This window comes from Musa acuminata, chromosome BXJ1-9 (assembly GCF_036884655.1).
Source record: "Musa acuminata AAA Group cultivar baxijiao chromosome BXJ1-9, Cavendish_Baxijiao_AAA, whole genome shotgun sequence".
Lineage (NCBI taxonomy): Eukaryota > Viridiplantae > Streptophyta > Magnoliopsida > Zingiberales > Musaceae > Musa > Musa acuminata.
In genome coordinates, this window is record NC_088335.1 from 1,944,197 (window position 1) to 1,972,190 (window position 27,994).

Below are 27,994 nucleotides of genomic sequence, written 5' to 3' on the forward strand. Positions count from 1 at the left end.
CATGATAAAAACATAAAATAAAAACACTGATAATATACAAAAATGGGGTTGACTATAGTGTTTTCTGCCTCGTACAAGCTGCCCTAAAGAAAACATCGAAAATATGAAGAAAACAACATAAAACAAGAATTGAAAATCATCATGGACAAGTGATGAATACCTTGTTTGCATCATTCCATGACATCGGTTGACACATGATTGACACCTCAGCAACCACCCTTTATGTATCGATCATGATTATAATGGTCTAAAAAATCTATTATAAAGGAGTTTCTCAAGTATGTTCTATGAAACTTTTTCCAATATTATTTAAGTTATTGGTTGAATCCTTCAAGCCCAAAATAAACTTAAGCATCAAAAGAGTATTTATTGAGAATGCCTCTAATATAGTTCTATAAAGTTTGGCCCATCAGAGTCAGTAGGATTCAGCCTCTTCGAAATTGATAGGATTCAACCTCATCCAGATCAGATGGGTTTGGCACCTTCAAGGTTGAACAAGTATGATATCGACCGAGACAAATTATGACAAATGTACAACTAAATTCTATGCTAATAACATATAAGTGATGAAATAAATTAGATGCTTGATCCAAAATTTTAGCTGTAGACCCTCAATCTTTGGTTTATACACTTATCTTGAATATATTCGATACTTCCATAAACGTGGTTTTGTATAGACTAGCAGAAATTTTAGTTCGGTTCTAGAATTTGAAATCAATCAATTAATTTCATTAACGAATCTAAAACCTGTCTTTTTTTTTTGAGATATTTGATGAGAAAATATTGTTAAGAAGAGATTTGTAGTTAAAGACCTTATGTGTTTGTTGTTGATAGAACGTGACATGCTTGTAATGAAAAGAAAATATTTAAATTTGACTAACATTTTGAGAAAGAGATTATGATGCAAGAATGAAGAAAAAAAAAGTTGAAAATATAACATTTTCCTTCCTTCAAATTTTTTTACTTATATTAAATTAGTGTGAGAAAATTAGGGTGCACCCTTTGAGAAATATGAAAATGCAATTAATTTAGTGATCAGCAACGGAAGAGTGGCATTCCTTATCAGGATCTCTTATCCACGTTTAGAGTTGGAAATAACAATACCAAGAGCCGTAAGCTCGTAAAACAAGCCCATGTCTCGAGATGTGTTATTTTCAGGCCAAAGTTCTTCGATAACATTAACAATCTGTTTTTTGTTTTTGACTTTCTAAAGCAAAACATGTATAATTAATATTAAAAACATATATAATTTCCAAATCAAAACATTAAGAAAACCCCTCGACCCAAAAATTTCCATAGCCACTAACTTTAGCGGCATTCGCTAGTCAATTAGTTGTTCGATTTTGCTCCATAGACGAACGAGAGATACTTTAGCTTCCTCAAACGATAGCATATATACATCGATATCGTGCATCTCATTATGAATAAAGGGTTAAGTTTGTGCATCAAAATTCGGACCCCACTTGAATATGGAGCTTCTTGATCCGTAAACCAGAAAATTATTTGAAGGGGGCAGGCACTTACTTGTATTCTATGATGACAATAGATGGAGTCCGACAAACAAAAAAATTTTGAATAGAGCATTTTTTTTTTTTCTGGAGCCACCGTTCCATCACTATCACAAATATGAAGTCTTACATGATAAAGTCTTGTGAATTTATAAGAGTTAGATCTTGTGAATTTATAAGAGCACTTTATTCTTTAGATGCTCTCTTATCGATCGTAAAGTCTTGTGAATTTATAAGAGTTAGATCTTGAAGGATGTCAATGATTCGTCGAGTCTATAGATGTCCATTGGCTTAAATGTCACAGGGAATACAAGCACTTTATTCTTTAGATGCTCCCCTATCGATTGCAAAGTCTTGTGAATTTTTAAGAGTTAGATCTTGAAGGATGCCAATGATTCGTCAAGTCTATAGATGTCCAATGGCTTAAATGTCGCAGGGAATAGAGAAGATGGGAAACACTATCACAGAGTTGTAGTCATTAAGAGATTCAAAAGAACGACATCTACAAAACCTCCCTACTCCTTTAAAGTTGTACAACTTACTTACGTATTACATTCGAAATGGTTAAATAAGACATTTGAATTGTAAATATTTGAAGGTCTCCAACCCATCACAAAATTAAAAAAAATTAGAAATCATTTCATATGCTGACAAGAGATTCCCAATATGAATAAAAGCGGTTTTTTGATATCTCTATAATCTGAAAGTGATCAAACTCAACAGAAACTAATTGGTCTCGAGATTATTGAGATAAGTGTTGGCATAAGCATGCGACGAGTTGCTATTTGTCGATCAGGTGCATCTGTCATACATCTAACCACATCGCAGACAATGGTCAAATTAACATTGTTTCTTGTTGACGAGCTCAAATTTGGATCGTCCATTTGTGGAAGAAGACCATTCGAGCCTATCGATCACCACAGCAACATACTCTTCGAGTTTGCAGCGAGGCAGAGGGATACAGGTCGTGACCACCAATCATCCCTCGCTCGGGTACTGCTCAGAATTTTGTGATGGAGAAGCCCCACACACCAGGAAACTTGATGAAGTCTATTGCTAATTCATAGTTGCCAATTCGTATCAGCCTATGCCGGGCGATCATTAATCTAGCGTAAATGATCTGGAACTCACTCCCTCTAGTCAACCAACATAGGTAAGGGTAGAAAGGAATGATCCTTCTCTTGAGGATTGGAATAAAGAGCAGAATCACGAGCCAGATGAGGATGATGAGCCAGTGATCCGCAAGCAGCACACACACACCACTGGCGAATGCTACCGTGAACCCTATGAACGCGACCTGCAGCAATATTTCGGATAGAGTAAGACTGTTGACCTGGGTAACAGGAGTTCCTACTCGCACATAGATGACGAGGAAGGGAACACAAATGGCGGTTATCATGGCCAGGGCATCAAATATCAGAAACACCACGAAGGCAATCCCCCTTATACGCATGTAGATGCTGCCATAATCGCTGCGATCCCTCTTAAAACTACTTGACAAGGTGAATGCTGCAGTGAAGGTGGCGGTGGTGATAAGCGCTGCCACGACGGGTAGAGTATCGGCGATATCTTGATAGTTCTTCTCCTCAACTTTGCCCTTTTGGTCTACCGTATGCACTGCATGTTTACTGTCAGCGTTTTCTTTATGATTCTTCTTTTCAACCGTACCCTTTTGGTCTACCGGATGTCCCATATCCTCAAGGAGCTGTTGGTCGCTGAATCGCGCACCCTTATTCGTCAAATCAATCACTACCTTGAACTGCAAAATCAAGTAGAGCCTGTAAGATCATTTAGACGGACACCAAGAACAGGGGTGAAGGGGTTGAAAGTGAGTACCATTTTGATTACCAGGCGTTTCCTTGTGTTGGATAGAGCGACATCGAGAGCGGTTTGACCGCGGTTGTTGGTTGCACTAAGCTTGACGCTTGGATTGGACGACAACATTTGTATGATGGCCATGTCTCGAGACATAATAGCTCGATGCAAGGGAGTGTTCCCAGCCGAATCCGGCTCGTTCAACAGATCACTGGGACGAGGTAATTTAGCCACAAATCGGACCACTTGTTCTCTTCGTTTGCTGATGGCTACGTGGAAGAAGTTGCTGCCCTCACCGTCCATCACCTCCACACAACCGGGGCATGTTTCTATGAGATGTTTGATTACGTTGACATATCCGAAGCTTGCAGCAACGTGGATTGCAGTGGCGCCACCATTGTCTTGCAGATACGCAGTAGATGCATCATTTTCTAGCAGAAGTCTCACCATTTCAAGGTCTCCGCGGGCGGCTGCAAAGTGGAGAGGTACTCGTTCGGCAGCATCGCCTTTTCGAGTTAAACTGCCCCTCTGCTGCAGCAACATCCTTGTGATTTCTGAACCTGAGAAATTGGAAGATGTTGGAAAATTTCTCGAACAGGTTGTGGAGTTCCAAAAATAAATTAAAATTTTTATATTAAACATGATAATTTATAATATTTTAGACCCCGAATTTATGAGCATCTTTTGATTTTATCTTATTTCTTCGCTAAATTATGTGTATTTAAAGCATGAGGACGTTGAGCCCAATTATAATATGAATTATGACTAAAACTACTAGACCAAAATCCTATTGATTTAGTGTTTGAATAAAGGAAACCCATATAAAAATGTAGTGTCAGACTTTTCGTTTGAAATAAACGGAATTAATTATACACTAAATAAACTACTGTGAGAGTGTTAATTGAAACAGATAGATAGTTCTATGTTTGTAAGATTTGACAATACAATTTGACAAACAGGGTTCGTGTGATCGATGGACTTACGGTAGCTCCTCAGCACGGCTAGATGCAAAGCTGTCTGCCCATTAGGTCCGTCGCATGACGCGTCCGCCGCCGCCAGTAAAAGCCGGACGATCGACGTTGACCCGATTTCCACCGCCCTGTAGAGGGGCGACACGCCATTGACGTTGGTCACCGCCGACACACGTGGAGACTTCTCCATCAGTGCAGCGACGACCTGTTGATGGCCGTTCTGTACCGCCTCGTGCAAGGCGGTGTTACCAACGTTGTTTGCCATCTGGACTAGTGACCGCACTCTGTCGTCGCCCTGAGCTCTCCTTTCAGAGGAAGTAGAGATGAGGTCATTCACTAGCTGGTGATGGCCTGCCCTCGCGGCGATGTGCAACGGAGTGTCTCCTCGTGCGTTCTTCAACAGGAGGAGCGAGGGCTGTAGGTCGAGGGTTTTATTGCAGAAATCGGTGTGTCCGAGCTTGGCTGCGATGTGAAGCGTCGAGTTCCGTCCAGCCGTCACATGGACGTCAGGGATGCTCGTTCCGAGTATGTTGGTATCGCCCAACCTTGCAGCCTCCAACAGTTCGCGGCTCATTGGAGTGAACAGTTCAGGAACTGATTCCATGACCGGCATGCTTTGAGATAATGACAAAGCACATGGTAATCTAGAACAGAGGTGTTCCTTATATAGCAGAGGGGTTGAATGGAATCTTTTCTACATGTTCAATCCACGCACACTTTGCCAGAGTAGATGCATACATATTGAAGCAATACGTGGAAGCATATACTAGTTTTCATATTTTGTTGTGCAAGTAACGAATCAATCATCCAAGCAAGCTCCAAGTAATGCTTGATTCTTCAATGTAGTTAGTTACCTTTGCGTGAGTTTGCTGAAATCTCAGAATCTTTGTCAGCTTTAAAGGAACAAATGATCTTATGATTGTTTACGGTTCTCTACCCCTCGTTCATTTTAGGATCATAAACATAAATATAAAATAATAATTTTATATTTTTTAATCCTCAATCAATCTATAATTTAAGGATTGATCATCATGATATATATGCTATGCATGATGAGCACATGATTAAGAAAAATTATCATCTCTTTCACATTAAATTTCTTATTGTATCAAAGCAATCTTACCTCGATCAAGTATAGGTCTTCTTTCCTCGACAAACTCTCATCTTCCCCCTGTAGCCATCTTCTATTCTCCGCTGTAGTAGAGTCATCCTTTGCTCTTCTGGGATACAGATCCAATTGCTGCAGAGTCATCTTTTATTCTTCTCGGTTGCAAATCCAGTGATCAGGATCTCTGCAACGGTGTCTAGCTCCCCTTGCTTTTTCTTAATCCTCTTGCTGTTCGTCATTGCCTTTGTTGCAATAACAACAATGACTCCTCACTTATGTACTCCATTCCTCCCTATCTGCTTTGTAGCAGATCTGCTCACCATCACTGCCCGCTGATTTGGGTGTCTCCTTACTCCCTCATCGATGTCTCCCCCTTCTCTCCATTGATCGCAGGTAATACTCCCTTGTCTCCAACTCATGGCCAGTGATATGTTCCTTGCTGTAAGCCATCGGCGACATCGTAGATCAAAGGCCCCTACCTGGATCTGCTATTGTCCACTGCTACTCCGACATACCCTCTCTTCAACCATTGGTGAGATTTCTTTTTGCAGCTTCTCTTCGAACCAACTCTTGCTCTGGTAGCACATTTCGGGCTTTGAGGCTCTGTTTTTAATATTGATGATTTCTTTTTCAACACCATATCAGTAATAGTCAGTGTTGATCTAATCCGATCTGATCTGATCTACATTAATCCAATGGTGCTCAATCTCTTGTTAGTGCATGATAACAACTCCATCCAGTGCGGCATCCAACCACATCAAACATTCATGTCTTCTTCCTCCTCTAGGTTTGTCGCTTCGGTGATTATTCTTTAACAAAACAATAGTTTTTCTCAACCTACAAGATTCATCTCTATTAATGCAGTAATTTTGATCGCCTTTAAACTCTCAAAAGGTAGCATCCTATGGAGCATAATTCACCAACCTTCTTTTCGAATATAACTTATCATGCTACGTCGATGACTTCCTTAATTGTCCAATCAAAAATATTCAAATACTAAGAGAATCAACTTTAATAACAAATCCTAATTATGTTAAGACCATCTTATTCTGTAAGTCATTTAACCCTCAGTTATTAGCTTTATAACACCATTAATCTTTTCATGCAACACCAGATGAAAACAATCTAAGAGAAAAATACTATTGATGATTATATCAAAATCTAAATGATGATTATGACTTAGGAAACAATACAAGGAATTTACGATAGCAATTCATATGACTCATCAATGTTATTTGAAGAATTATATGATAACTTGATTAGTCATAAAACATATATGAAACAAGAAGAGAGAAATACAATATTAGTTATCACAGTTTAATTCAATTAAAAATCCAAATGAATGGATAATGAAAACATTAAACACTTCAACTCAAGGAAATAACTTTAATCATAATAATTGCTACAACTATTATCAGTTCTAAGGTCATAATAATAATAATTAGTAAAAAGATATTTAGTAACTTTGAGATAAAATTACACACATAATAAAAATTTATTAATCTCAACCTAAGTTTACTATTAGACTCAACGCTATAACTATTCCGTCTTATTATCCAAGCAATTGGACCGACGACTTTGGCGCTTTCCATCATATCACTTATAATATGTGAAATTTATTTATCTATACTGATTATGGAGGTAACGAAGATAATGACAATAATAAATTTTTTATCACTTACACTAATTTTATAATAATTTATATAGAAACATTTTTATACTCGTTACGGAATCTTATTTTTGTATTTTAATTTTGTAAATAAAATATTTTTTATTAAGTTACTCGTTTGCTATAAACGATCTGAAAACGAGAACATTCAGTTTTGCTTTAATTATTAGTTTCATAAATTATCTAACGAATCACTTTTGCTTTAATTACTTACTGCTCCAATGCAGAGTGAGTGATTTAGATTCTAATATCGGTGAGACTACATTTAGGAACTGAAATCTGCATGACGTGGTGTTAAGATGGGGGAGATAGGCGCCCCGGGAACCGATGCACGGTGCAGGGGCAGCTATCGTGTTGACCATTATTGCAAGTTTAGCTTTAGCCACATAGGCTGATGAAGATGATTAAATTAACAGAGAGGTCAACAGGGAAAAGTAGAAATTTGCTGCCTAATGTATAAGACACAGAGAACAACAATAAAATTGAGCACAGAGGAATGAGACGATACTTGAGAGTTTCATAAGAGGGCATAGACGCGACTCCTGGTTGAGTCACCCCATTCCCTCTTGTGAATAAAAGCGGGTGGGTTTTTAATGTCTCTAAAATCTGAAAGTGATCAAACTCAACAGACCATTTGAAGAACTAATTGGTCTCGAGATTATTGAGATAAGTGTTGGCATAAGCATGTGACAAGTTGCTATTTGTTGATCAGGTGCATCTGTCATACATCTAACCACATCGCAGACAATGGTCAAATTAACATTGTTACTTGTTGACGAGCTCAAATTTGGATCGTCCATTTGTGGAAGAAGACCATTCGAGCCTATCGATCACCACAGCAACATACTCTTCGAGTTTGCAGCTAGGCAGAGAGATACAGGTCATGACCACCAATCATCCCTCGCTCGGGTACTGCTCAGGATTTTGTGATGGAGAAGCCCCACACACCAGGAAACTTGATTAAGTCCACTGCTAATTCATAGTTGGCAATTCGTATCAGCCTATACCGAGCGATCATTAAGCTAATGTAAATGATCTGGAACTCACTCCCTCTGGTCAGCCAACATAGGTAAGGGTAGAAAGGAAGGATCTTTCTCTTGAGGGCCATAGCAGAGAGCAGAATCACGAGGCAGATGAGGCTGGTGAGCCACATGTAGTGATCCGCAATCAGCACACACACACCACTGGCGAATGCTGCCTTGAACCCTATGAACGCGACCTGCAGTAGTATTTCGGATAGAGTAAGACTGTAGACCTGGGTAACAGAAGTTCCTACCCGCACATAGATGACGAGGAAGGGAACACAAATGGAGGATATCATGGCCAGGGCATCAGATATCAGAAACACCACAAAGGCTATCCCCCTTATACGCCTGTAGACGCTCCCATCATCGCTGCGATCCCTCTCAAAACTCCTTGATAAGGTGAATGCTGCAGTGAAGGTGACGGTGGTAATAAGCGCTGCCACGACGGGTAGACTATCGGCGATCTCTTTATAGTTCTTCTCTTCGAATTTGCTCTTTTGGTCTCCTGTATGCTTACTGTCGGCTATTTCTTTATGATTCTTCTCTTCGACCGTGCCCTTCTGGTCTACCGGATGGATCGTGTCCTGAAGGAGCTGCGGGTCACTGAATCGCGCACCCTTATTCGTCAAATCAATCACTACCTTGAACTGCAAAAACAAGTAGAACCTGTTAGATCATTTAGACGGACACCAAGAACAGGAGTGAAGGGTTGAAAGTACGTACCATTTTGATTACCAGGCGGTTCCTTGTGTTGGATAGAGCGACATCAAGAGCGGTTTGACCGCGGTTGTTGGTTGCACTAAGCTTGACGCTTGGACTGGACGACAATATTTGTATGATGGCCATGTCTCGAGATATTATAGCTCGATGCAGGGGAGTGTTCCCATCCGAATCCGGCTCGTTCAATAGATCAGTGAGACGAGGTGATGTAGCCACAAATCGGACGACTTGTTCTCTTCGTTTGCTGATGGCTACGTGGAAGAAGTTGCTGCCCTCCCCGTCCCTCACCTCCGAACAACCGGGGCATGTTTCGATGAGATGTTTGATCACGTTCACATGCCCGAAGCTTGCAGCGACATGGATTGCAGAGGCGCCACCATTGTCTCGCAAATACGCGGTAGATGCATCATTTTGTAGCAGAAGTCTCACCATTTCGAGGTCTCCGCGGGCGGCTGCAAAGTGGAGAGGTACGAGTCCGGCGGCATCGGCCTTTCGGGTTAAACTGGCCCTCTGCTGCAGCAACATCCTTGTGATTTCCACAGCTGATAAATCGGAAGACGTCGGAAAAGGTTGTGGGACCCACCAATAAACTAAAAGCTTATATTAAACATGAGTATTTATAATCTTTTAGAAGATTCAATCTTATTTCCTTTCTGAATTACGTATGACTAAGACTCTTAAATCAAAATCTTATTAATTTAATATTTCAAGAAACCCATATAAAAAATATATTGTCAAACCTTTCGTTCGAAATAAACGAAATTAATTATACACTAAGGAAACTACTATTGGAACAATCTACTGTTCTAATTCATAAGTGAGAGTCAGTCTTAATTGAAACAGATGAATAGTTCTATGTCTATAAGATTTAACAGTACAATTTGACACAGAGGGTTCGTGTGATCGATCGACTTACGGGAGCTCCTGAGCACGGCTGAGTGCAAAGCTGTCCGCCCATTAGGTCCGTCGCATGACGCCTCCGTCGCCGCCAGCAAACGCCGCACGATCGACGCTGACCCGCTTTCCACCGCCATATAGAGGGCCGACACGCCGTTGACGTTGTTGGTCGCCGCCGATTCGCCCGGAGCCCTCGCCATCAGTTCCTCGACGAAGGAATCGTGGCCGTTCCGTGCCGCCTCGTGCAAGGCTGTGTTACCAACGTTGTTTACCATGTAGGGCAGCCGACGTTCAGGATCGCCCCGACGGGGAGGGTGAGGGATGAAGACATCCACCATGGGCGTGTGGCCGGCTCTGGCAGCGCAGTGCAACGGAGTGTCTCCTTGTCGGTTTTGGATCGTGAGGAGGAAGGGCTGCCGGATGAGGGCTATGGAGGCGAAGTTAGTGTGCCCTAGCTTGGCCGCAATGTGAAGCACGGTGTTCCTTTCGGCCGTGACTTGAAGGAGGGAGTCGTTCCCTCCGAGTACGCTGACGTCGCCTGTCCTCGCTGCCACCAACAATTCATGGCTCATTGGAGTAGAGAATAAGCAAGGGATTGGCTCCATGGCCGCCTCCTCTCCTTGTCGAGATACTCTTAAACTATTACACAGCAATCCAAGACGATATGCCGTCGATAAGAAGGCGTTTGTGTGGTTATGGTTCTAACTCATTTGATGTCGGTACGATATCGAGTTAAACTGAAGCTTGGTGGTTGGCACTCTTTGACCCAGTCTCCAAAGCACGACTAAACAGAGTCAATGTAAAATCAGGTCTGAACTTGTATTTTGACTAAGTCTAAAATATCTTTCAACCACGTGATTCTTAACGTTTTAGAAGTTTTTGGAGGTTGAAAGATATTTCTCGTCAAAATCTTGTTTAAAAAAAATATTTTAAAAAATTTCTCATCAAAATTTAATTTGAACTAAATCATTATAAGATTATAATATTTTTTAATAGAGTTGTTTAATGTCCTCGTCACCTATCACTATCTCCATCTTGTCACTAGGCCACACTACGCTTGCCTCTTGTTTCCTCTTTCTCTATCAAAGTCATTGTCGGGGGTGCCATCGCTTTATCACGAGACCCCATCACCTTTATTTTGCCTTTCTTCTTCCTTCACTCTTATCTACCCTCTCCTCTTCCTTCATTCTTGCCTCCCTTATCCTCTTCCTCCGATCTCTTTTTATCCATCGTTAAGATCACCACCATCACTCGTCGACATTCAATGCCTCCACTCTTATCTATGTTTGCGATTACAATCTCGATGGGAAACCTATGGTGTTAAGATCTGATGAAGGAAAGGACGGACAAAAAGAGAAGAGATATAGTGGGAGCAAGGGTGGCAAGATATAGAGGCAATGATCGATGGTGTGGAGGCTACGAATAATCTTATTTTTTTAAAAAAATAAAAAATATCCTAGAGAATTAAAAAAAAATAAGATCAGAATTTTTTTATATAAAAAGTTTATTTTATTTCGTACTATTCTTGCGTAGTAAGTCTACTAGATGGATCCAAATGTGTGGGAAGACCAAAGACCTGAGAATTGTGAAGTGAAAGATCTTAGTATTTTGTCACAGTGGATGGCTGATGGACTCCACAAAGTTGACTGCCTTCTGGATTCAGTTTCTCGGATGATGAGGTTGACCTTCGGGTCATGCCGACTGCAAGTCTTTGTTTTATTGTGGATGACAGTGACTAACACATGGTGAAGCCATGAGATGGTTTGGATGGGAAGTCCCCATCGATCGACCATCACCTGCATAGAACAGAATAGAACAGGGGCACATACATCCCGTTCCAGTGGGAGTTTCGCCATTTCAAGGCCGCAAAAGCGGATGGCAGCGCTTCCTGCGGCGTCGGCTTTGCTGATCAATGCATCTCTCTCATCCAACAAAGTCTTTCTGGTTTCTGTGATGCTTGCATATTTAGTCACATTCATTTCAGTAGTGCCACAATAATACCTGCCTTCTCCTCTCACACAAACCACACTACTGTTTTATGAAAAATGATAATTATAACCATCCTTTTCTATATACCAACATGCAAATGTAGTCTCTTGATGTTAAGTTAGCACACGTTGCTAAGATTGCCCAAATCAAAGTACATCTTGATTGTCACATATAAATGAATGCATTTTACCAAATTTCGAAGTTAACCATATAAGTTAGTCACAGATACTAGCTAGCTAGGGGCCTCGCAATTAAGTTGACCAGCTCAACTATCGTGAATCGGAACATCTAACTCGGATAACCAACTCGAATCCTATCTCAATATAATCTAATCACAGTATAAATTACTCGGTGGTAGAAGAACATACTGTGCTGGTTGAAGTTGCAGCTTTGGACGACCATTGACATCAATATCTAGCAGTCATCTAAACTTCTGTGGCATGGATGATAGAGCTGTGCAGCCTTGTATAAATAAAGAATTCAGACGTTTAAATCCCCGCCGCCACTCGCAAACAGTCCAAATTATCGCATCCGGTAATCAACAAGCAGCTGAGCATATCCCACTGCTTCATATGCTGTGGTAAGCACTTCATCTCTTGGCATCCAACTATCTCCGAGTTATATAGGTGTCCCAACCCTTGAATTCAGACATCCACAGCACCTCATTGTTCAACCAAATTCTCAATCTTGTAACCGTGAGGTCTACCTCTAAAGCTTTGAACTTTGGACATTCAATTATGTGGCAATCAACCATTCATTTCAACAGTATTTTCATTTCAAACTTACTCAAGATCTTATAGTCGCACAATCTCACCACAGATAACACAAGTCAGAATATTGCATGTGTAATGATAAATTTACAAATTATAACAAGGGAAAAAAAAAAAGCTCTCTGAAGACAAACAAGAATAGACATTAAGATACGCAGACAATTGTGACAAACGCAATCTTCAAATCACTACCAAATTGGATGTCTTGTTTATTGTCGGCTTTGTATGTAAATTAAACGAATAGACAAAGGCACTGCAAAAGTAATGTTGAGATGTCTTCCTGCGACGTCGGCTTTGTCGATCAATGCGCATCAATGCATATCTCGGTGGAGTGAATAGCTTTGGCACCGGTTGCTTGGCCGGCGTTGAGACACCGATCGATGATACAGGAGAGATGGTCCTTGTACACACCATGAACACCGTGGTTATGTAGTACGGGCCGTCTTTGAGCTGTTCAACGAAAGGTTTTATGTCGTTAGAATGGCAGGACATACTCGACACATCAAATACAATTTGACGCGTCAACTGGTGCCGGAAGCCGATGGTGTTTTCTGAATAGCTAAATGAAATATTAATAATTCTATCTCAATCTGCTCTAATCGTAGTATAAAATATTCCAAGGTAAGAGAACGTACTCTATCTACTTCGCTGGTTAAAGTCGCAGCTTTGGACAACCTTTAACATCCACGTTTGGCAGTCGTTTAAGCTTCTCTGGCATGGATGACAGAGCTCTGCACCCATACATACATAAAGATTTCAGACGTTCAAATCCTTGCAGCCACTCCGGCAAACAGTCCAAATTGTCACATCCGATAATCGTCAAGCTTCTGAGTTTAACACATCGTTGCATGTTCTGTGGCAAACACCTCATCTCTTGGCATCCAACTATCTCCAAGTTAAATATTTGGAGGTTATGCCAACCCTTGAATTCAGATGTCCGCAGGATCTCATTGTTCAACCAAACACTCAATCTTATGATCTCGAGATTCACCTCTAAAGCTTTAAATTTTGGGCATTCGATTAGTGTCAATTCATAAAGTCTCGGGAACAAACGTTCTGCTCTCTCCACTTTTAGCCATTTTTCTAGTGCAGGCATATGAGACAATGTGAGTTTTTCCAACTTGGGAAACATTCCATTGTTACCGTAGAATGCTTCATCCACAACGTTGATTAAATCCATACCACTAATCTCAATAATTTTGAGATCGAGTAGTCCTCCGAGTGATGGTAGTCTTTTACATCTCTTAAGATCGATTAATTTGATCTCTTTCAAGTTGTGGAGATAGTCAAAACTCTCTTTTATCCATACGGGCAATTCCTGGCCAGCATATAAAATAATTTCTAATTTTTTTAAGTTTAGATTGGGTTGGAGGCCATCAAGTACTTGCAGCGAAACCAATTCAAAGGTTCTTATGTCATCCATATTTACCCATTTCCAATGTAACCTCAAATACGTGAGTCGTGGAAGTACATCATGCAACTTTAAAGGAGTCGAAGCATCTTCAGAATTTGATACTTGTTCAAGGTTTTGTAGCCATAATTCTTTTAGATTCATCAACGATTGCAACTCTGAGAAGGCATTTCCAAGACCACCAACAACGATATGTCCATACAATTTCAGGAGGTTACTCATCTGATTTATTCCACGTGGTATTTGATTCAATGGACATCTATACACATTGAGGTTCATTAGCTTTTTCATATTACTCAAACCTTCAGGCAACTGGACAAGCCATTGACAACCTTCCAAGTCTAACTCATGCAAATTTATAAGGCCAGTGACCGAAATGGGTAGCATTTGAAGCTTTGTACAGTAAGCTAGTCTTAAAACATGCAAATTCTCAAGATTATGCATTCGTCTCGGTAGCTTCTGAAGCTTTTCGCAATGAGCTAAATTTAAGACTCGTAAATTCCTGAGCTTGCACAAGGATTTAGGAAGTACTTGGATCTCGGACTGAGAAAGGTTAAGGTATCTCAAGATAAGCAAATTGCCCACTGTATGAGGTAGCTGCTGGACTCTAACAGCTCGTAAAGATAATATACGTAAATGTACAAGATCGGTAAACATACCTTCTGGAATATGTAGGATATGATATTTGTGTTGGAGATCCAACTGCTTCGGCTGTTGTAGTACCAAACCTCTCAACTTGTTTACCCCATTCGACAAGACCTTCGGAAATGTGATAGTATTAGAATCGACAAGCATACGTAGATAGAGACATTGTTGTGGGATTATTGAATTTGAATCAACCCCCTTCAAGATATAGCATTGTTTTGTGGCAGTAAATAAAAAATGTATATCGTCAGAGATGTGGGTCTGCAGATATTTCCTTATCATCCCTTCGTCGTTTGAATATGGCAGAAGGCCTTCAGCAGCTAAGACGTGCGAGACGTCTTTATAATTGGGCATGTCATCTCGTAGAATCAACCAGCGGTACAAAACTAATCGCGTCCTTGTTGGTGGCATGTAATGAAGAAAAATTAAAGCCGTGTCCTGGTTGTGCATCACTTCCTCCCACTGATGCGCATTTAGAGCATCAATTTGTTGTTGCCATCGATTCATTTCAGTATATCTGAATATGGAGCCAAAGATCTTGGCGTCCGTGGGAGACCCATCAGATGAATAATAGTTACTACTACAGAATTGAATTATCGCGTTTGCTTCCTCGTGTTGATCAGGCCGGATGAGTGCTCGTCTCATGCACAATTTTACCCAATCATCCTCCGATAGGCCGCTCAAATAGTACGAGGACCCCAGTATACGCTCACTGAAACGCAGGTCAGGAATGACCACGGTACTCCCCGGTGCGCCGACGAGCAATAGAAAGTTCTCCAATTGGAGCCACTTATCCTTGTCCTCCTCCTCGAGGTTGAGATCATCCAGAACGAGCAAGTATTTGCTTCCATGGAATCCATCGTAGAATAGCCATATGTCCTCGCATGGCTCCCCGGTTATTGATCTCGTGAATTCTCTCATGATCCACATGGGATCCAAAGAAGCAATGTTTGGGACATCCACCCAGATTCGATGCTGGAATTGCTCCTGCACCCAGGAGTGGTGGTAAATCAACCGAGCAAGGGTCGTCCTCCCATCACCGCCATCTATGAGCAGCCATTCAACACCATCGCCAGATTGTTGTTGCTGCAAAATCTTGATGATTTCTTCTACATCCTCGTTGCGTCCCACCACCTCTTCTCTTAGGACGGTGGAGTACTCTTCTTCTTGTCGTGGATCCACAGACTCCAGTATCTCCTTCGAGAGGCCCAACACAGACCCCCTCCTCACCAGATAGTTCAGCCTGCCTACCATCTCCTTGAGCTCCAATAGAATGGCTTGGCGAGAGGCCTCTCTGATGCTGCAGATGGAGTGTGGCAAGCGATTCGATGTTGCATTCGCTTCTCCACTTGGATGCCAGTCAAGGATCCTACCGAGCAGATCGTCGACGCTCACAATGGTTGCACCGACGTCGGTCAACCACTCCTCCAACTCCGGCTCCTTCAACGCTCGAAGCTCAGCGTCGAAGATCGTGCCATTGATAGCCCAGAGGCGGTCTCGAATCACTTCCATGTGGTTTGGCATGCCCAGTAGTCGTCCCTGCGCCATCATCGCAGGCATCGGCAGTATATGCAATAGTACGCGTTCCAGATCTGACGCCAACGCCATGGCTTTGATGTCAGGGTGGCAACTATGGAACTCTAGATTATCAATTGAGCTGTGTACTAACATTACTCGACCGACTTGGAATCTACAAAGTATTTGTGCCCCGTAGTTGTTCCTTTTCGTACAACACTTTGTTTTCATCCCAAGCAACCATTAATGCTCGATGAAAGCTAATACGGGTGGTGCCACCGATACAATGACGCTCTAGGAATCTACCTTCACAACCTGTGCAAGTAACGAATCGATCATCCAACCAAGCTCCAAGTAATGCTTGATTCTTCTATGCGGTTAGTTACGTTTGCGCGGCTCACCTGCAATCGCACAATCTTTGTCTCGAGCGAGCTGTAATGGAGCAAAAGACGATGTCTTTGTCTCAAGCGAGCTGTAAAGGAACAAAAGAACACGTGGTCGCCTACGATTCTCTACCTCTCATTCATTCTTTCTCTTATTTCTTTTCTTCCTTTGTCTGTGTCAAGACACAGAGCAAATGGGTTTCTTTTCCCTTGACGTTTGCCTTTCTCTGATGCTCCGAGGAAGCCAGGAATGTGCTTGCCTTCCTTTTCTTTATTTAGTAAGTGAGAGGGAAAGTAATGACCACATGCCAATTCATTCAGTCGAGAATTGTCACTAAGATAATGACGTGGTCGAAAGAGCCTGTGCCCTTCCCCTGCAGCCATAGGTAGGAGCATGATCCATCAGCTTCTACCCGTCTCGATCTCTAGGAGAGTCGGACGAGACCACATGATGCATTAACCCATGACAGCAAAGCCCATCCCCTCTTCTCCCCTTTCTTGAATCACCTATTGCAGCAACCTGACACATCCCACCGACTATAATTTGGGAAAGACTTGCACACCCAACCATAGAGGGTATTAATTCTAGGCGACGTGGTCGAGTTTCCCTTTCGCCTCTTTGGCACAAAGGATCATTCCCTACTTATCTCAAACAAGCATTAGCCCGAATAAATAGCACCCTCGTAGTCGTCCTTTCTTGATGCTACCCATAGGAAGATGTGCCTGCCAACCATTAATATCAATGAGCCGAAGTAATAGGTACCCTAACCCCTGTCGACCTTATTACATCGGTTGCTTATGTATAAAAGCTAACCCCTAAGGCTTAAGGGGGTAACTAGACTATTTTCACTTCTCTACTAATTTTATTATCGAATGGGTCGAGTTAGGAACATCCCTCGACGCTGACTGTTTATGCAGAGACCTCGGCAAGACTAAAATGCATCATGGGATGACACCAAATTTTCTCTTCGTGAATAATACTTCGGGATCGTACCAACCGGGTTTGCCCTCATGTGACCCTCGTTAGCCCTGGAACGAGCTTACACTTAGGATCAAATCAAACGGTGTCGACTTTAAGGTTTACGGCATCAAGGCAAGAACAAGAGGGAAGGAACCCTTGCATGCCCTGCTTCTCTTTCATAAGCGCGACTCAAACTTTAATTAAGGTAGTGGACGTGAAGGCAACTGCAACATTGCAGAGGTGAAGCTTCAGTAGTTCTGTAAATATAATGCTTCAAGAGATCAGTGAGACGAGGTGATGTAGCCACAAATCGGACCACTTGTTCTCTTCGTTTGCTGATGGCTACGTGGAAGAAGTTTCTGCCCTCCCCGTCCCTCACCTCCGTGCAACCGGGGCATGTTTCGATGAGATGTTTGATCACGTTCACATGCCCAAAGCTTGCGGCGACATAGATTGCAGAGGCGCCACCATTGTCTCGCAAATACGCGGTAGATGCATCATTTTGTAGCAGAAGTCTCACCATTTCGAGGTCTCCGCGGGCGGCTAAAAAGTGGAGAGGTACGAGTCCGGCGGCATCGGCTTTTCGGGTTAAACTGGCCCTCTGCTGCAGCAACATCCTTGTGATTTCCACAGCTGATAAATTGGAAGACGTTGGAAAGTTACTCGAAAAAGCTTTTAGAAGATTCCATCTTATTTCTTTTCTGAATTACGTGTATATAAATAAAGGATGCGCCATAAATTGTCAATTTTGTGGCAATCAACCATTCATTTCAACAGTATATTCAATTCAAACTTACTCAAGATCTTAAGAGTCGCACAATCTCACCACAGATAACACAAGTCAGAATATTGCATGTGTAATGATAAATTTACAAATTATAACAAGGGAAAAAAAAAGCTCTCTGAAGACAAACAAGAATAGACATTAAGATACGCAGACAATTGTGACAAACGCAATCTTTAAATCACTACCAAATTGGATGTCTTGTTTATTGTATATAAATTAATGTCCACGACGTGTGTCGCAGAGGCACTGCAAAAGTAATGGTGATGTCTTCCTGCGGCGTCGGCTTTGTTGATCAATGCACATCTCGGTGGAGTGAATACCTTAGGCACTGGTTGCTTGGCCGGCGTTGAGACACTGATCGATGATACAGGAGAGATGGTCCTTATACACACCATGTACTCCGTGGTTATGTAGTACGGGCCCGTCTTTGAGCTGTTCATCGAAAGGTTTTTTGTTGTTTGAATGGCAGGACATACTCGACACATCAAATACAATTTGATGCGTCAATTGCTGCCGGAATCAGATGGTGTCTAAGCATGTTCTGAACAGTTAAATGAAATACAATTAATTCTATCTCAATCTACTCTAATCACAGTATAAAATATTCGAAGGTAGAAGAACATACTCTGTTCCACTGGTTAAAGTCGCAGCTTTGGACAACCTTTAATAACAACTTTTCTTAGTCGTTTAAGCTTCTCAGGTATGGATGACAGAGCACCGCAGTCATATAAACATACAGATTTCAGATGCTTGAATCCTTGTAGCCACTCCGGCAAACAGTCCAAATTGTCGCATCCGTTGATCGTCAAGCTTCTGAGTTTAACACATCGTTCCATGTCCTGTGGCAAACACCTCATCTCCTGGCATCCAACTATCTCCAAGTTCTTTATTGGGAGGTTCTGCCAACCCTCGAATTCAGATGTCCGCAGCATTTTATTGTTCAACCAAATACTCAACGTTGAGACCTCAAGATCCACCTCTAAAGCTTTGAATTTTGGACATTGGATCAGTGTCAATCGACGAAGTTTCGGGAACAAAAATTCTTTTTTTCTGTCCACCTTTAGCCATTTTTCTAGTGCAAGCATATGAGACAACGTGAGTCTTTTCAACTCAGGAAATGTCCCATCGTCACCATAAAAGGCTTCATCCACAACATTGATTAAATCCATACCACTTAGCTCAACAATCTCGAGATCGAGTAGCCCTCCAAGTGATGGTAACTTTTTGCATCTCTTGAGATTGATTAGTTTGATCTCTTTCAACTTGTGGAGATAGTTAAACCCCTCTTTTATCCATACAGGAAATTCTTCACCGACATATAAAATAATCTCTAATCTTTTCAAGTTTGAATTGGGTTGGAGGCCTTCAAGTACATGCAGTGAAACCACCTCTGAGGTTCTCATATCTTCCATGTTTATCCATTTCCAACATAGCTTCAAATAAATGAGCTGCGGAAGTATATCATTCAACTTTAAAGGAGTCAAAGCATCTTCTGAATTTAACACTTGTTCGAGATTTTGTAGCCATAATTCTTTTAGATTCCTCAACGATTCCAACTTTGAAAAGGCATTTCCAAGATCACCAACTACGATATGTCCAGACAACTTTAGGAGGTTACTCATCTGACTTATTCCATGTGGCATTTGATTCAATGGACATCTATATACATTAAGATTTGCCAGTTTTTTCATGTTATTCAAACCTTCAGGCAATTCGAGAAGCCATTGACAACCTTCCAAGTCTAACTCTTGCAGATTTATAAGGCCGGTGACCGAAATAGGTAGCATCTGAAGTTTTGTACAATAAGCAAGTTTTAAAACATGTAAGTTCACAAGATTATGTATTCGCTTTGGTAGTTTCTGAAGCTTTTCACAATGAGCTAGATTTAGTACTCGTAAATTTCTGAGCTTGCATAAGGATTTAGGAAGTGCTTGGATCTCGGACTGGGAAAGGTTGAGGTATCTCAAGATAAGCAACTTGCCCACTGAAGTAGGTAACTGTTGGACTTTGATAGCTCGTAAATATAATATACGTAGATGAATAAGATTGGTAAACATACCTTCCGGAATATGTAGGATATGATATTTATGTTGGAGATCCATCTCTTGTTGTAATAGCAAACCTCTCAACTGATTTATCCCATCGAATAAGGTCATCGGAAATGTGATCGAATTGGAATCGACGAACATACGTAAATAAAGACACTGTCGTGGTATTGTTGAATTTGATAAAACCCCCCTCATGTCGTAGCAATGTTTTGTGGTAGTAAATAAAAAATGCATATAATCGTAGACGTGGAACTCCAGCTTTTCCGTTATGGTGCCTTCGACGTCTGAATACGACAGAAAGCCTTCAGCAGCTAAGACCTCATAATTGGTCTTGCCATCTTGTACGATCAACCAGCGGTACAATACCAATCGTGTCATCGTAGGTGTCATGTAATGAAGAAAAATTAAAGCCATATCCTTGTCGTGTCTCACTTTCTCCCACTGACGCATATTTACAGCATCAAGTTGTTGTTGCCATCGACTCATTTCAGTGTATCTGAGTACGGAGCCAAAAATCTTGGCGTCCGTGGGAGACCAATCTTGTGTGTTTCTCTTACAGGAGTGAATTATCGCTTTTGCTTCCTCCCGTTGATCGGGCCGGATGAGTGCTTGTCTCAAGCACAATTGTACCCAATCATCCTCCGGTAGGCCGCTGAAATGCCACGTTCGGACAGCGGACCCCAATACATCCTGAATAAAAAACAAGTCAGGAATGACCACCACGGTACTCCCCGGTGCGCCGACGAGCAATAGAAAGTTCTCCAATTGGAGCCACTTATCCCTGTCCTCCTCCCCGATGTTGAGATCATCCAGAACGAGCAAGTATTTGCTTCCATGGATTCCGTCGAAGAATAGCCAGATGTCCTCGCATGGCTCCCCGGTTATTGAACTCGTGAATTCTCTCATGATCCACATGGGATCCAGAGAAGCAATGTTTGGGACATCCACCCAGATTCGATGCTGGAATTGCTCCTGCACCCAAGGGTGGTGGTAAATCAGCCGTGCAAGGGTCGTCTTCCCACCAAGGTCATTTATGATCTGCAATTCATCACAATCGCCAGACTGTGGTTGCTTCAAACTGTCGATGATTTCTTCTACATGCTCGTTGCGTCCCACCACCTCTTCTTTTAGGACGGTGGAGTACTCTTCTTCTTGTCGTGGATCCACAGACTCCATTATCTCCTTCGAGAGGCCCAACACAGACCCCCTCCTCACCAGATAGTTCAGCCTGCCTACCATCTCCTTGAGCTCCAATAGAATGGCTTGGCGAGAGGCCTCTCGGATGCTGCAGATGGAGTGTGACGAGCGATTCGATGCTGCAGCCGCTCCTCCTCTTGGGTGCCAGTCGAGGATCCTACCGAGCAGATCGTCGATGTCCACAATGGCTGCACCGACGTCGGTCACCCACTCCTCCGACTCCGGCTCCTTCAACGCTCGATGCTCGGCGTCCTTGATCGTGCCATTGATAGCCCACAGGCGGTCTCGAATCATCTCCATGTGGTTTGGCATGCCTAGTAGTCGCCCCTGCGCCATCATCGCAGGCATCGGCAGTATATGCGATAGTACGCGCTCCAGATCTGACGCCAACGCCATGGCTTTGATGTCAGGGTGGCAGCTATGGAACTCTAGATTATCAATTAAGCTGTGGGCTTGTATTACTCGAGCCACTTGGAATCTACAAAGTATTTGTAACTCACAGTTGTTCCTTTTCGTGCAACACTTTGTTTTCGGCTCAAGCAACCATCGATGCTTGATGAAAGCTAATACGGTGGTGCCACGGATACAATGACGCACTTGGAATCTATCGTCACAATCTGTGCAAGTAACGAATCAATCATCCAAGCAATGTTTGATTCTTCTCTGTAGTTAGTTACCTTTGCGTGGCTCTCCTGCAATCTCACAATCTTTGTGTCGAGCGAGCGAGCTGTAAGGGTGCAAAAGATGTTGCCTTTGTCTCGAGCGAGCGAGCGAGCTGTAAAGGAGCAAAAGAAGTTGTGGACGCCTACGATTCTCTACCCCTCGTTCATTCTCTCTTATTTCTTGTCTTCTTTCGTCTGTGTCAAGACACCGAGCCAGTGGGTTTCTTTTTCCTTACCGTTTGCCTTTCTCTGATGCTCCGAGGGAGGCATGAATGTGCTAACCTTCCTCTTCTTCACTAAGAATTGTACAGCTTTTAATTAAAGCATTACATCACCAGTATTTCGATTTAATAGACATCTTCTTTTCTTGGGGTAAAAAACAAGAATCCTTGCATGCCCTGCTGCCCTTTAATTAAGGTAGTGGACGTGAAGGCAACTGCAACATTGCAGAGGCGAAGCTTCAGTAGTTGTGCAAATATAATGTTTCAAGACCAAATATCATCGCTATACATACCTAAACAGGAGAGGATTGGAGAAATCTTCCAATCAACAACATTTAGCCATTGAAAGATGGGTAATAATAAGAAAACTTTCCACCTTGTCGGAATTGGGCCATTAAAAGATGGTAATGCGTACGAAGTTGGATGGCAGCATCCCTGCATGCCTCTTCTTATGGTTGCTCGGCTTTGGGTTTAGGTCAGTTACAAGCAGAGATGAGGTTAATTAAGGGTCCATTATATGTTAAGGTTTCCCAAGAAAATGGCAAGATCTTTGATAAAAATATATGATATGTAATCAGCACCGAGTTGCGATTAAAAAAGAAATAGCTGATTTTGAAGAAAAAAAATGTAAGTGCTTATATAATCAAGAAGGCAAAAGAAAGTAAAAGAAGAATATAAATGTATGCCATCAAATTTCTTTAAGAACATCACTAGAAACACATAACAAATATTTTTTTATATCAAATTAATCAAAAGCAAAGGAATATGTAGATCAAGAATATATCATGATATATACATGTCTAGGTTTCCGAAAACAGAGAAGAATGTATAGGCCGAGGTGGTCCGAATTCAATATTTACATAGACTCAATATTATATTAGATTGAGGTAATCCGATCTCGATAGTCAATAATCAATACCATATCTAATCTCCATGACACTCGTGACTTCAACTCGTTAGTGTAAGCTGGGTTGAAAGGCATTAGCTGAAATTTCTATTATACAGAATACCTATCCATTTTCATATCAAATACATTTACCCTTCCTGGTTGGAAACAAACCCCATGTCTGGAGATGTGTTATTTTCCGGCCAAAATTTTCGATAACACAACAACCTTTTTTTGTTTTTTTAATTTCCAAAGCATAGGTGAGGGTAGCGATAAGCACTACCACAATGGACAGAATTGTACTCTATTTCTTTATATTGCTTGAGTTCTGCTTTTTCTTGTTTTTTGTTTTTTTGTTTTAAATAACTTGCAGAATGGTTATTCATTATTCTCTACTCGATTTTTGATAGAAAAAGAATATTAATTTAAAAAATTCTTGTGTTTTCACATTATGTTTTTTTTTTTGTTTTTGCTGCACACCTTTGCGCTCGTGATACTGCATCAACTTCCTCACCATCTTACACACAAATAAGGAATATTAGCTATGATTATAGATTCTTCTCTAAGGTCATGTATAAATAAGGAGAAGATCTATCACTTATGTTACACAAATAAGGAGAAGATCTAACACTATGTTCTTTGTTTTTGATGCTCACCTTTGCGCTCGTGATATTATGCCAACTTCCTCACAGTGGTGGTGCCGGTAAAAAAAAAAGAATCTTGATCTTATTTTTGGAGGATGAATTCAACTATAAACATGCACGAAGGGGTAGAATCATTCCTTCTTTTCTCGATGGCTACATGGAAAGAGTTCCTGTCCCGATCGTCCATCAGCTGCATAGAATAAATAGGGGCATTTTTCTGTGGGATGTTTGAATACTATATCTAAATGTCCGCAACTTGCTGCAACGTGTATCGCAAAGGCTCCGTCATCGTCACGCAAATACGCCGTGGACGCAGCATCCTCTTCACCATTTTAAGGTCGCCGGCAGACGCCTCCCCGACCAACAAAACAATTGCAGTTGGATGCTCGGCTTGCAAAAACCCACAATCCCACGATGGTAGAAGCTCTGGCCATTTTGGAGGCTCTCAGGCATGGTAAAGCTATGGGCTCGAAGAACATTTGGTTTCGATCCGATGCTCAAGCTATCATCTACTTCGTTAATGGCTTCCAGCAAACAAACTCCTTGGCAGTTGCAAGCAATTATTTCTGATGTAAAAATCTTATTGGGTAGCCTCCGGGTCTCCTGTTTCAGTTTCATGCCTAGGACACTCAACCACAAAGCTCACCAACCTACATTTCTTGGTAGAACCTCCAAGTTTCCCTCTTTTAATTTGTACGATGGATGATGTAGAAAGCTTGTGCATTCCCCTTGTAAAGTTTTTCTAATACAATGAATGGCATTTTCATTCCAAAAAGAAAAACAATAAAGAATAGCAAATAAGCTTTCAGCAAAAAGGGAATTTTGAAGGGGCTGGCACTTATATTCCATGGAAACAAGCTGTATTCTAGAATATGACAATACATGGAGTCCGACAAACAAGAAAATTTTGAAGGGGGGGCACTTTATTCTGGAGCCACCATTCCATCACTACTACAATTATGAAGTCTTACATGATGAACTTACGAGAAATTATGTCTTCATTTTCTTGACATTTTGCGACGCACTCATAGTTCAATTACATTATTTTTCTCAATCACTCACGTTGATGATTGTAAAATCTCCCACATTCCAGGGCACTGCAGAAAATCTAATGATATTACATTACCGACCATGTGAAGAAAACGCCTCTGAATAGGACGTATAAACGTCACGGAGTTTCGTTGCCGCACTTAGTCCCAACAAATGCAAGGTAAAAAGAATCTTCCATGTAATGTACGCAATAAAAATGAGACTCCAAACCGAAAGGGAAAGAGCGAGCCAGAAGAATTCATCCTCAATGAGTAGGCCTAAACCACTGGAGAATGCTAATATCAAAGCTAATATTGAGCACTGCAACAGCAGTATGGCATTGGGAAGTTGCCGGATCTGATAATTTTTACGGCCCAAGTGGATTTGAAGGACGAGGAGGAGAACCAGGAAGGATGTTGTAAAAGCCAAGGTGTCACATATCAGAAACATTTTGAAACTATATCTCTTCCGTGATATTAGCATGCCTGGATCATTGCTCACATCACTTTTGTAGCCTCCTGACAAAGTAAATGCTGCACCGAATGTGACGGTGGTAATAAGCGCTGCCGTCACGGACAAGTTGTTGGCGAATAATATATAATCTCGAGGTTCTTCTTCTTGCATCTCCAAACGATTTGAATCACGGCACTGCGGACTGAACCGTGAACCATTGATCATCAGTTGCTTAATCAATAAGTTCTGTACAACAGCAAGAAGATTGAATCAGTCATGACAACGTACTATATAGTTTCGAAGTATGTATCAAACATAATCGTATATTTTTTTGTGTATCGTATAATATACGTATAATCACTTTCCTAATCCAATATTGACATAAACCCTAAAATTCTGAAAATAACTGCACATATCCTTATGGGTATTAATGGAGCCTGAAAATTCAACTATGATAAAACACAATGTTTGATCCGAAAATTTCACTACAGATCCTTAATTTCTGATCCGTAGATTTCTTGAAATTAAATACAAGTTCTGGATGGACCTGATCTAATAATATCAACCCTGGTTATAATTTTGCACTAGCTTGACGCTTATACAAGCAAAAATCATATATATATATATATATATATATATATATATATATATATATATATATATATATATATATATATATATAGCATGGAGAAATAGACCGTTTGTATTTCAATTCTAGGATAGGATTTTAAAATTAGTACTTCCATTTAAGTCATAAATGTAAATATTAAAAAGAGATTTGTAGTCACAGTGTGATCATGAAATTCAGTATTCAAATAAAAAAAAATTAAAAAATCACCAACAATTATATAAGATTATGATGTGAGAACTGACACAAAACCAAGGGATAAAAAGAACCATCCGTAATATCAATGTACGTACAGTTCATTATAGAAACACGAAGTGTAATTAGTTTGTACGTACCGGACGTTCAAGTGGTGTCCATGTGCGGCGCGAAGCGACATCAAGAGCGGTATGACCTTCGTTGTTCATTGCATTTTTCTTAACGTTTTTATTGGACGACAGCATCCATGTGATATCTACGTTTCCAGATAACGCAGCTGCATGTAAGGGCGTGTTCCCTTTTTTATCTGGCTGATTTAGAAGATCAATGAGATCCGGTGATCGGAGAACATATCTGATAACCATTTCCCTTTCCTTTTCAATGGCTACATGAAGGAAGCTCCTGCCTTCATTGTCCATCAGCTCCACACAATCAGGCAATACTTTATCGAGATGCTCAATTGTACTTACATGCCCGCAACTAGCAGCAACATGAATTGCAGAGGCACCATTATTGTCTTGCAGACGCGCAATGGATGCATCCTTTTCCAGGAGTAGTTTTACCTTTTCAATATCACGGTCCGAGGCAGCAAAGTGGAGAGGAGAGTTTCCATTGTTATCGGCTTTCTTCAGTAATCTTGGTCTCTCCTCCAGCAATATTTTTGTGATTTCTAAAACATATACGTCATTGCTTAAAACTAACTCATCACATCGGTTTAAGTAATTACATATATTCCTTACAAAAAAAAGAAAAAGAAATAATCCTCATAAGATTTTCTAATAGCTGTGACAACAATAATTAATCCAAAAAGAGCATGACTTTAACCCATAAAAAGTTGATCGAACATGCATTGCAGGGTAGTCCCAATTGGAACACGTATTTTGGTTTTGGAAGACTCATGTACACCCATTAAACATGAGGAACTATTTGAGCGGGTCAGGCCCATATCTCTTTGATGGTTATTCAGATTTATGACAAGTTCTACTTTTGAGTTATAGCAAATCTTCAGCTATCAGTGCCTTAGATATAAACCTAATATGTGTAAGAACTTTTTGTAGTGCCAAATCATAATTCTTTCGATTTACTCTAATGTTTGATTTAAGTTGGTTCCTAGTTCCAAATTTGTACACGGACAGCCTATTAGCTAGGAGATGGTGATCCAGTACAGTATACTTACATAGTACGTACACATGCAAGTTAACACCCTATATACGACTGCATGCTCGTGTAATTAATTTACTGACCGTATCTCACAAGGACAGCGGAGTGCATTGCCGTCTGCCCGTTGGGTCCGTCGCATGACGCCTCGCCCGCCTCCAGTAATCGTCGCACGATCGGCACCGACTCGCACTCCACCGCCATGAAGAGGGGCGAGAGGCCGTTGACGTTGTTGGTCACCGCGGACACACCTGGAGCCTTCGCCATTAGTGCATCGACGACCTGTTCATGGCCGTTCTGTACCGCCTCGTGCAAGGCAGTGTTACCAACGTCGTTTGCCATCTGGACTAGTGAACACACTCTGTCGTCGCCCTGGGCGCTCCTTCCAGAGGCAATAGAGATGAGGTCATTCACTAGCTGGTGATGGCCTGCCCTCGCGGCGATGTGCAATGGAGTGTCTCCTCGTGCGTTCTTCAACTGGAGGAGTGAGGGCAGTAGGTCGAGGGCTTTTTTGCAGAAATCGGTGTGTCCCAGCTTGGCTGCGATGTGAAGCATCGAGTTCCCTCCAGCCATCACATGGACGTCAGGGATGGTCGTTCCAAGCATGTTGGTATCGCCCAACCTTGCACCCTCCAACAGTTTGCGGCTCATTGGAGTGAACAGTTCAAGAACTGATTCCATGACCGGCATGCTTTGAGA

The 27,994-nt window shown here is 41.5% G+C and overlaps 5 protein-coding genes across 7 annotated transcripts; all 5 read right to left on the reverse strand.

The window, feature by feature from the left end:
- Positions 1-2,136: 2,136 nt before the first annotated feature.
- Positions 2,137-4,926, reverse strand: LOC135594187 (protein ACCELERATED CELL DEATH 6-like). The gene is made up of 3 exons (XM_065084599.1): positions 4,307-4,926; positions 3,345-3,883; positions 2,137-3,267 (listed from the first exon to the last, which is right to left on the reverse strand). Exons 1-3 carry the CDS (start codon positions 4,905-4,907, stop codon positions 2,509-2,511), a joined length of 1,899 nt encoding a protein of 632 aa, XP_064940671.1. The 5' UTR covers positions 4,908-4,926; the 3' UTR covers positions 2,137-2,508.
- A 2,778-nt stretch (positions 4,927-7,704) lies between these two features.
- On the reverse strand, positions 7,705-10,393 carry LOC103997231 (ankyrin repeat-containing protein At5g02620-like). Of its 3 annotated transcripts, none has more exons than XM_065081804.1 (4): positions 9,733-10,393; positions 8,820-9,358; positions 8,119-8,743; positions 7,705-8,040 (listed from the first exon to the last, which is right to left on the reverse strand). In XM_065081804.1, exons 1-4 carry the CDS (start codon positions 10,316-10,318, stop codon positions 7,988-7,990), a joined length of 1,803 nt encoding a protein of 600 aa, XP_064937876.1. In that variant the 5' UTR covers positions 10,319-10,393; the 3' UTR covers positions 7,705-7,987. The 3 variants fall into 3 exon arrangements, with proteins under 3 accessions (XP_064937876.1, XP_064937875.1, XP_018686998.2); XM_065081803.1 differs by having other exon boundaries at positions 7,705-8,043; XM_018831453.2 differs by having other exon boundaries at positions 7,705-8,743.
- A 2,648-nt stretch (positions 10,394-13,041) lies between these two features.
- LOC135594189 (putative disease resistance protein RGA4) lies at positions 13,042-16,119 on the reverse strand. The gene has a single exon (XM_065084600.1). The coding sequence runs from the start codon at positions 16,086-16,088 to the stop codon at positions 13,125-13,127; it is 2,964 nt and encodes a 987-aa protein (XP_064940672.1). The 5' UTR covers positions 16,089-16,119; the 3' UTR covers positions 13,042-13,124.
- Positions 16,120-18,280: 2,161 nt separating this feature from the next.
- Positions 18,281-21,846, reverse strand: LOC135594190 (putative disease resistance protein RGA1). Its single transcript, XM_065084601.1, has one exon. It carries the CDS (start codon positions 21,813-21,815, stop codon positions 18,813-18,815), a length of 3,003 nt encoding a protein of 1,000 aa, XP_064940673.1. The 5' UTR covers positions 21,816-21,846; the 3' UTR covers positions 18,281-18,812.
- Positions 21,847-24,073: 2,227 nt separating this feature from the next.
- LOC135594463 (protein ACCELERATED CELL DEATH 6-like) lies at positions 24,074-27,976 on the reverse strand. Its single transcript, XM_065084844.1, has 4 exons — positions 27,382-27,976; positions 26,278-26,900; positions 25,347-25,560; positions 24,074-24,258 (listed from the first exon to the last, which is right to left on the reverse strand). Exons 1-4 carry the CDS (start codon positions 27,974-27,976, stop codon positions 24,074-24,076), a joined length of 1,617 nt encoding a protein of 538 aa, XP_064940916.1.
- Between the last annotated feature and the right edge of the window lie 18 nt (positions 27,977-27,994).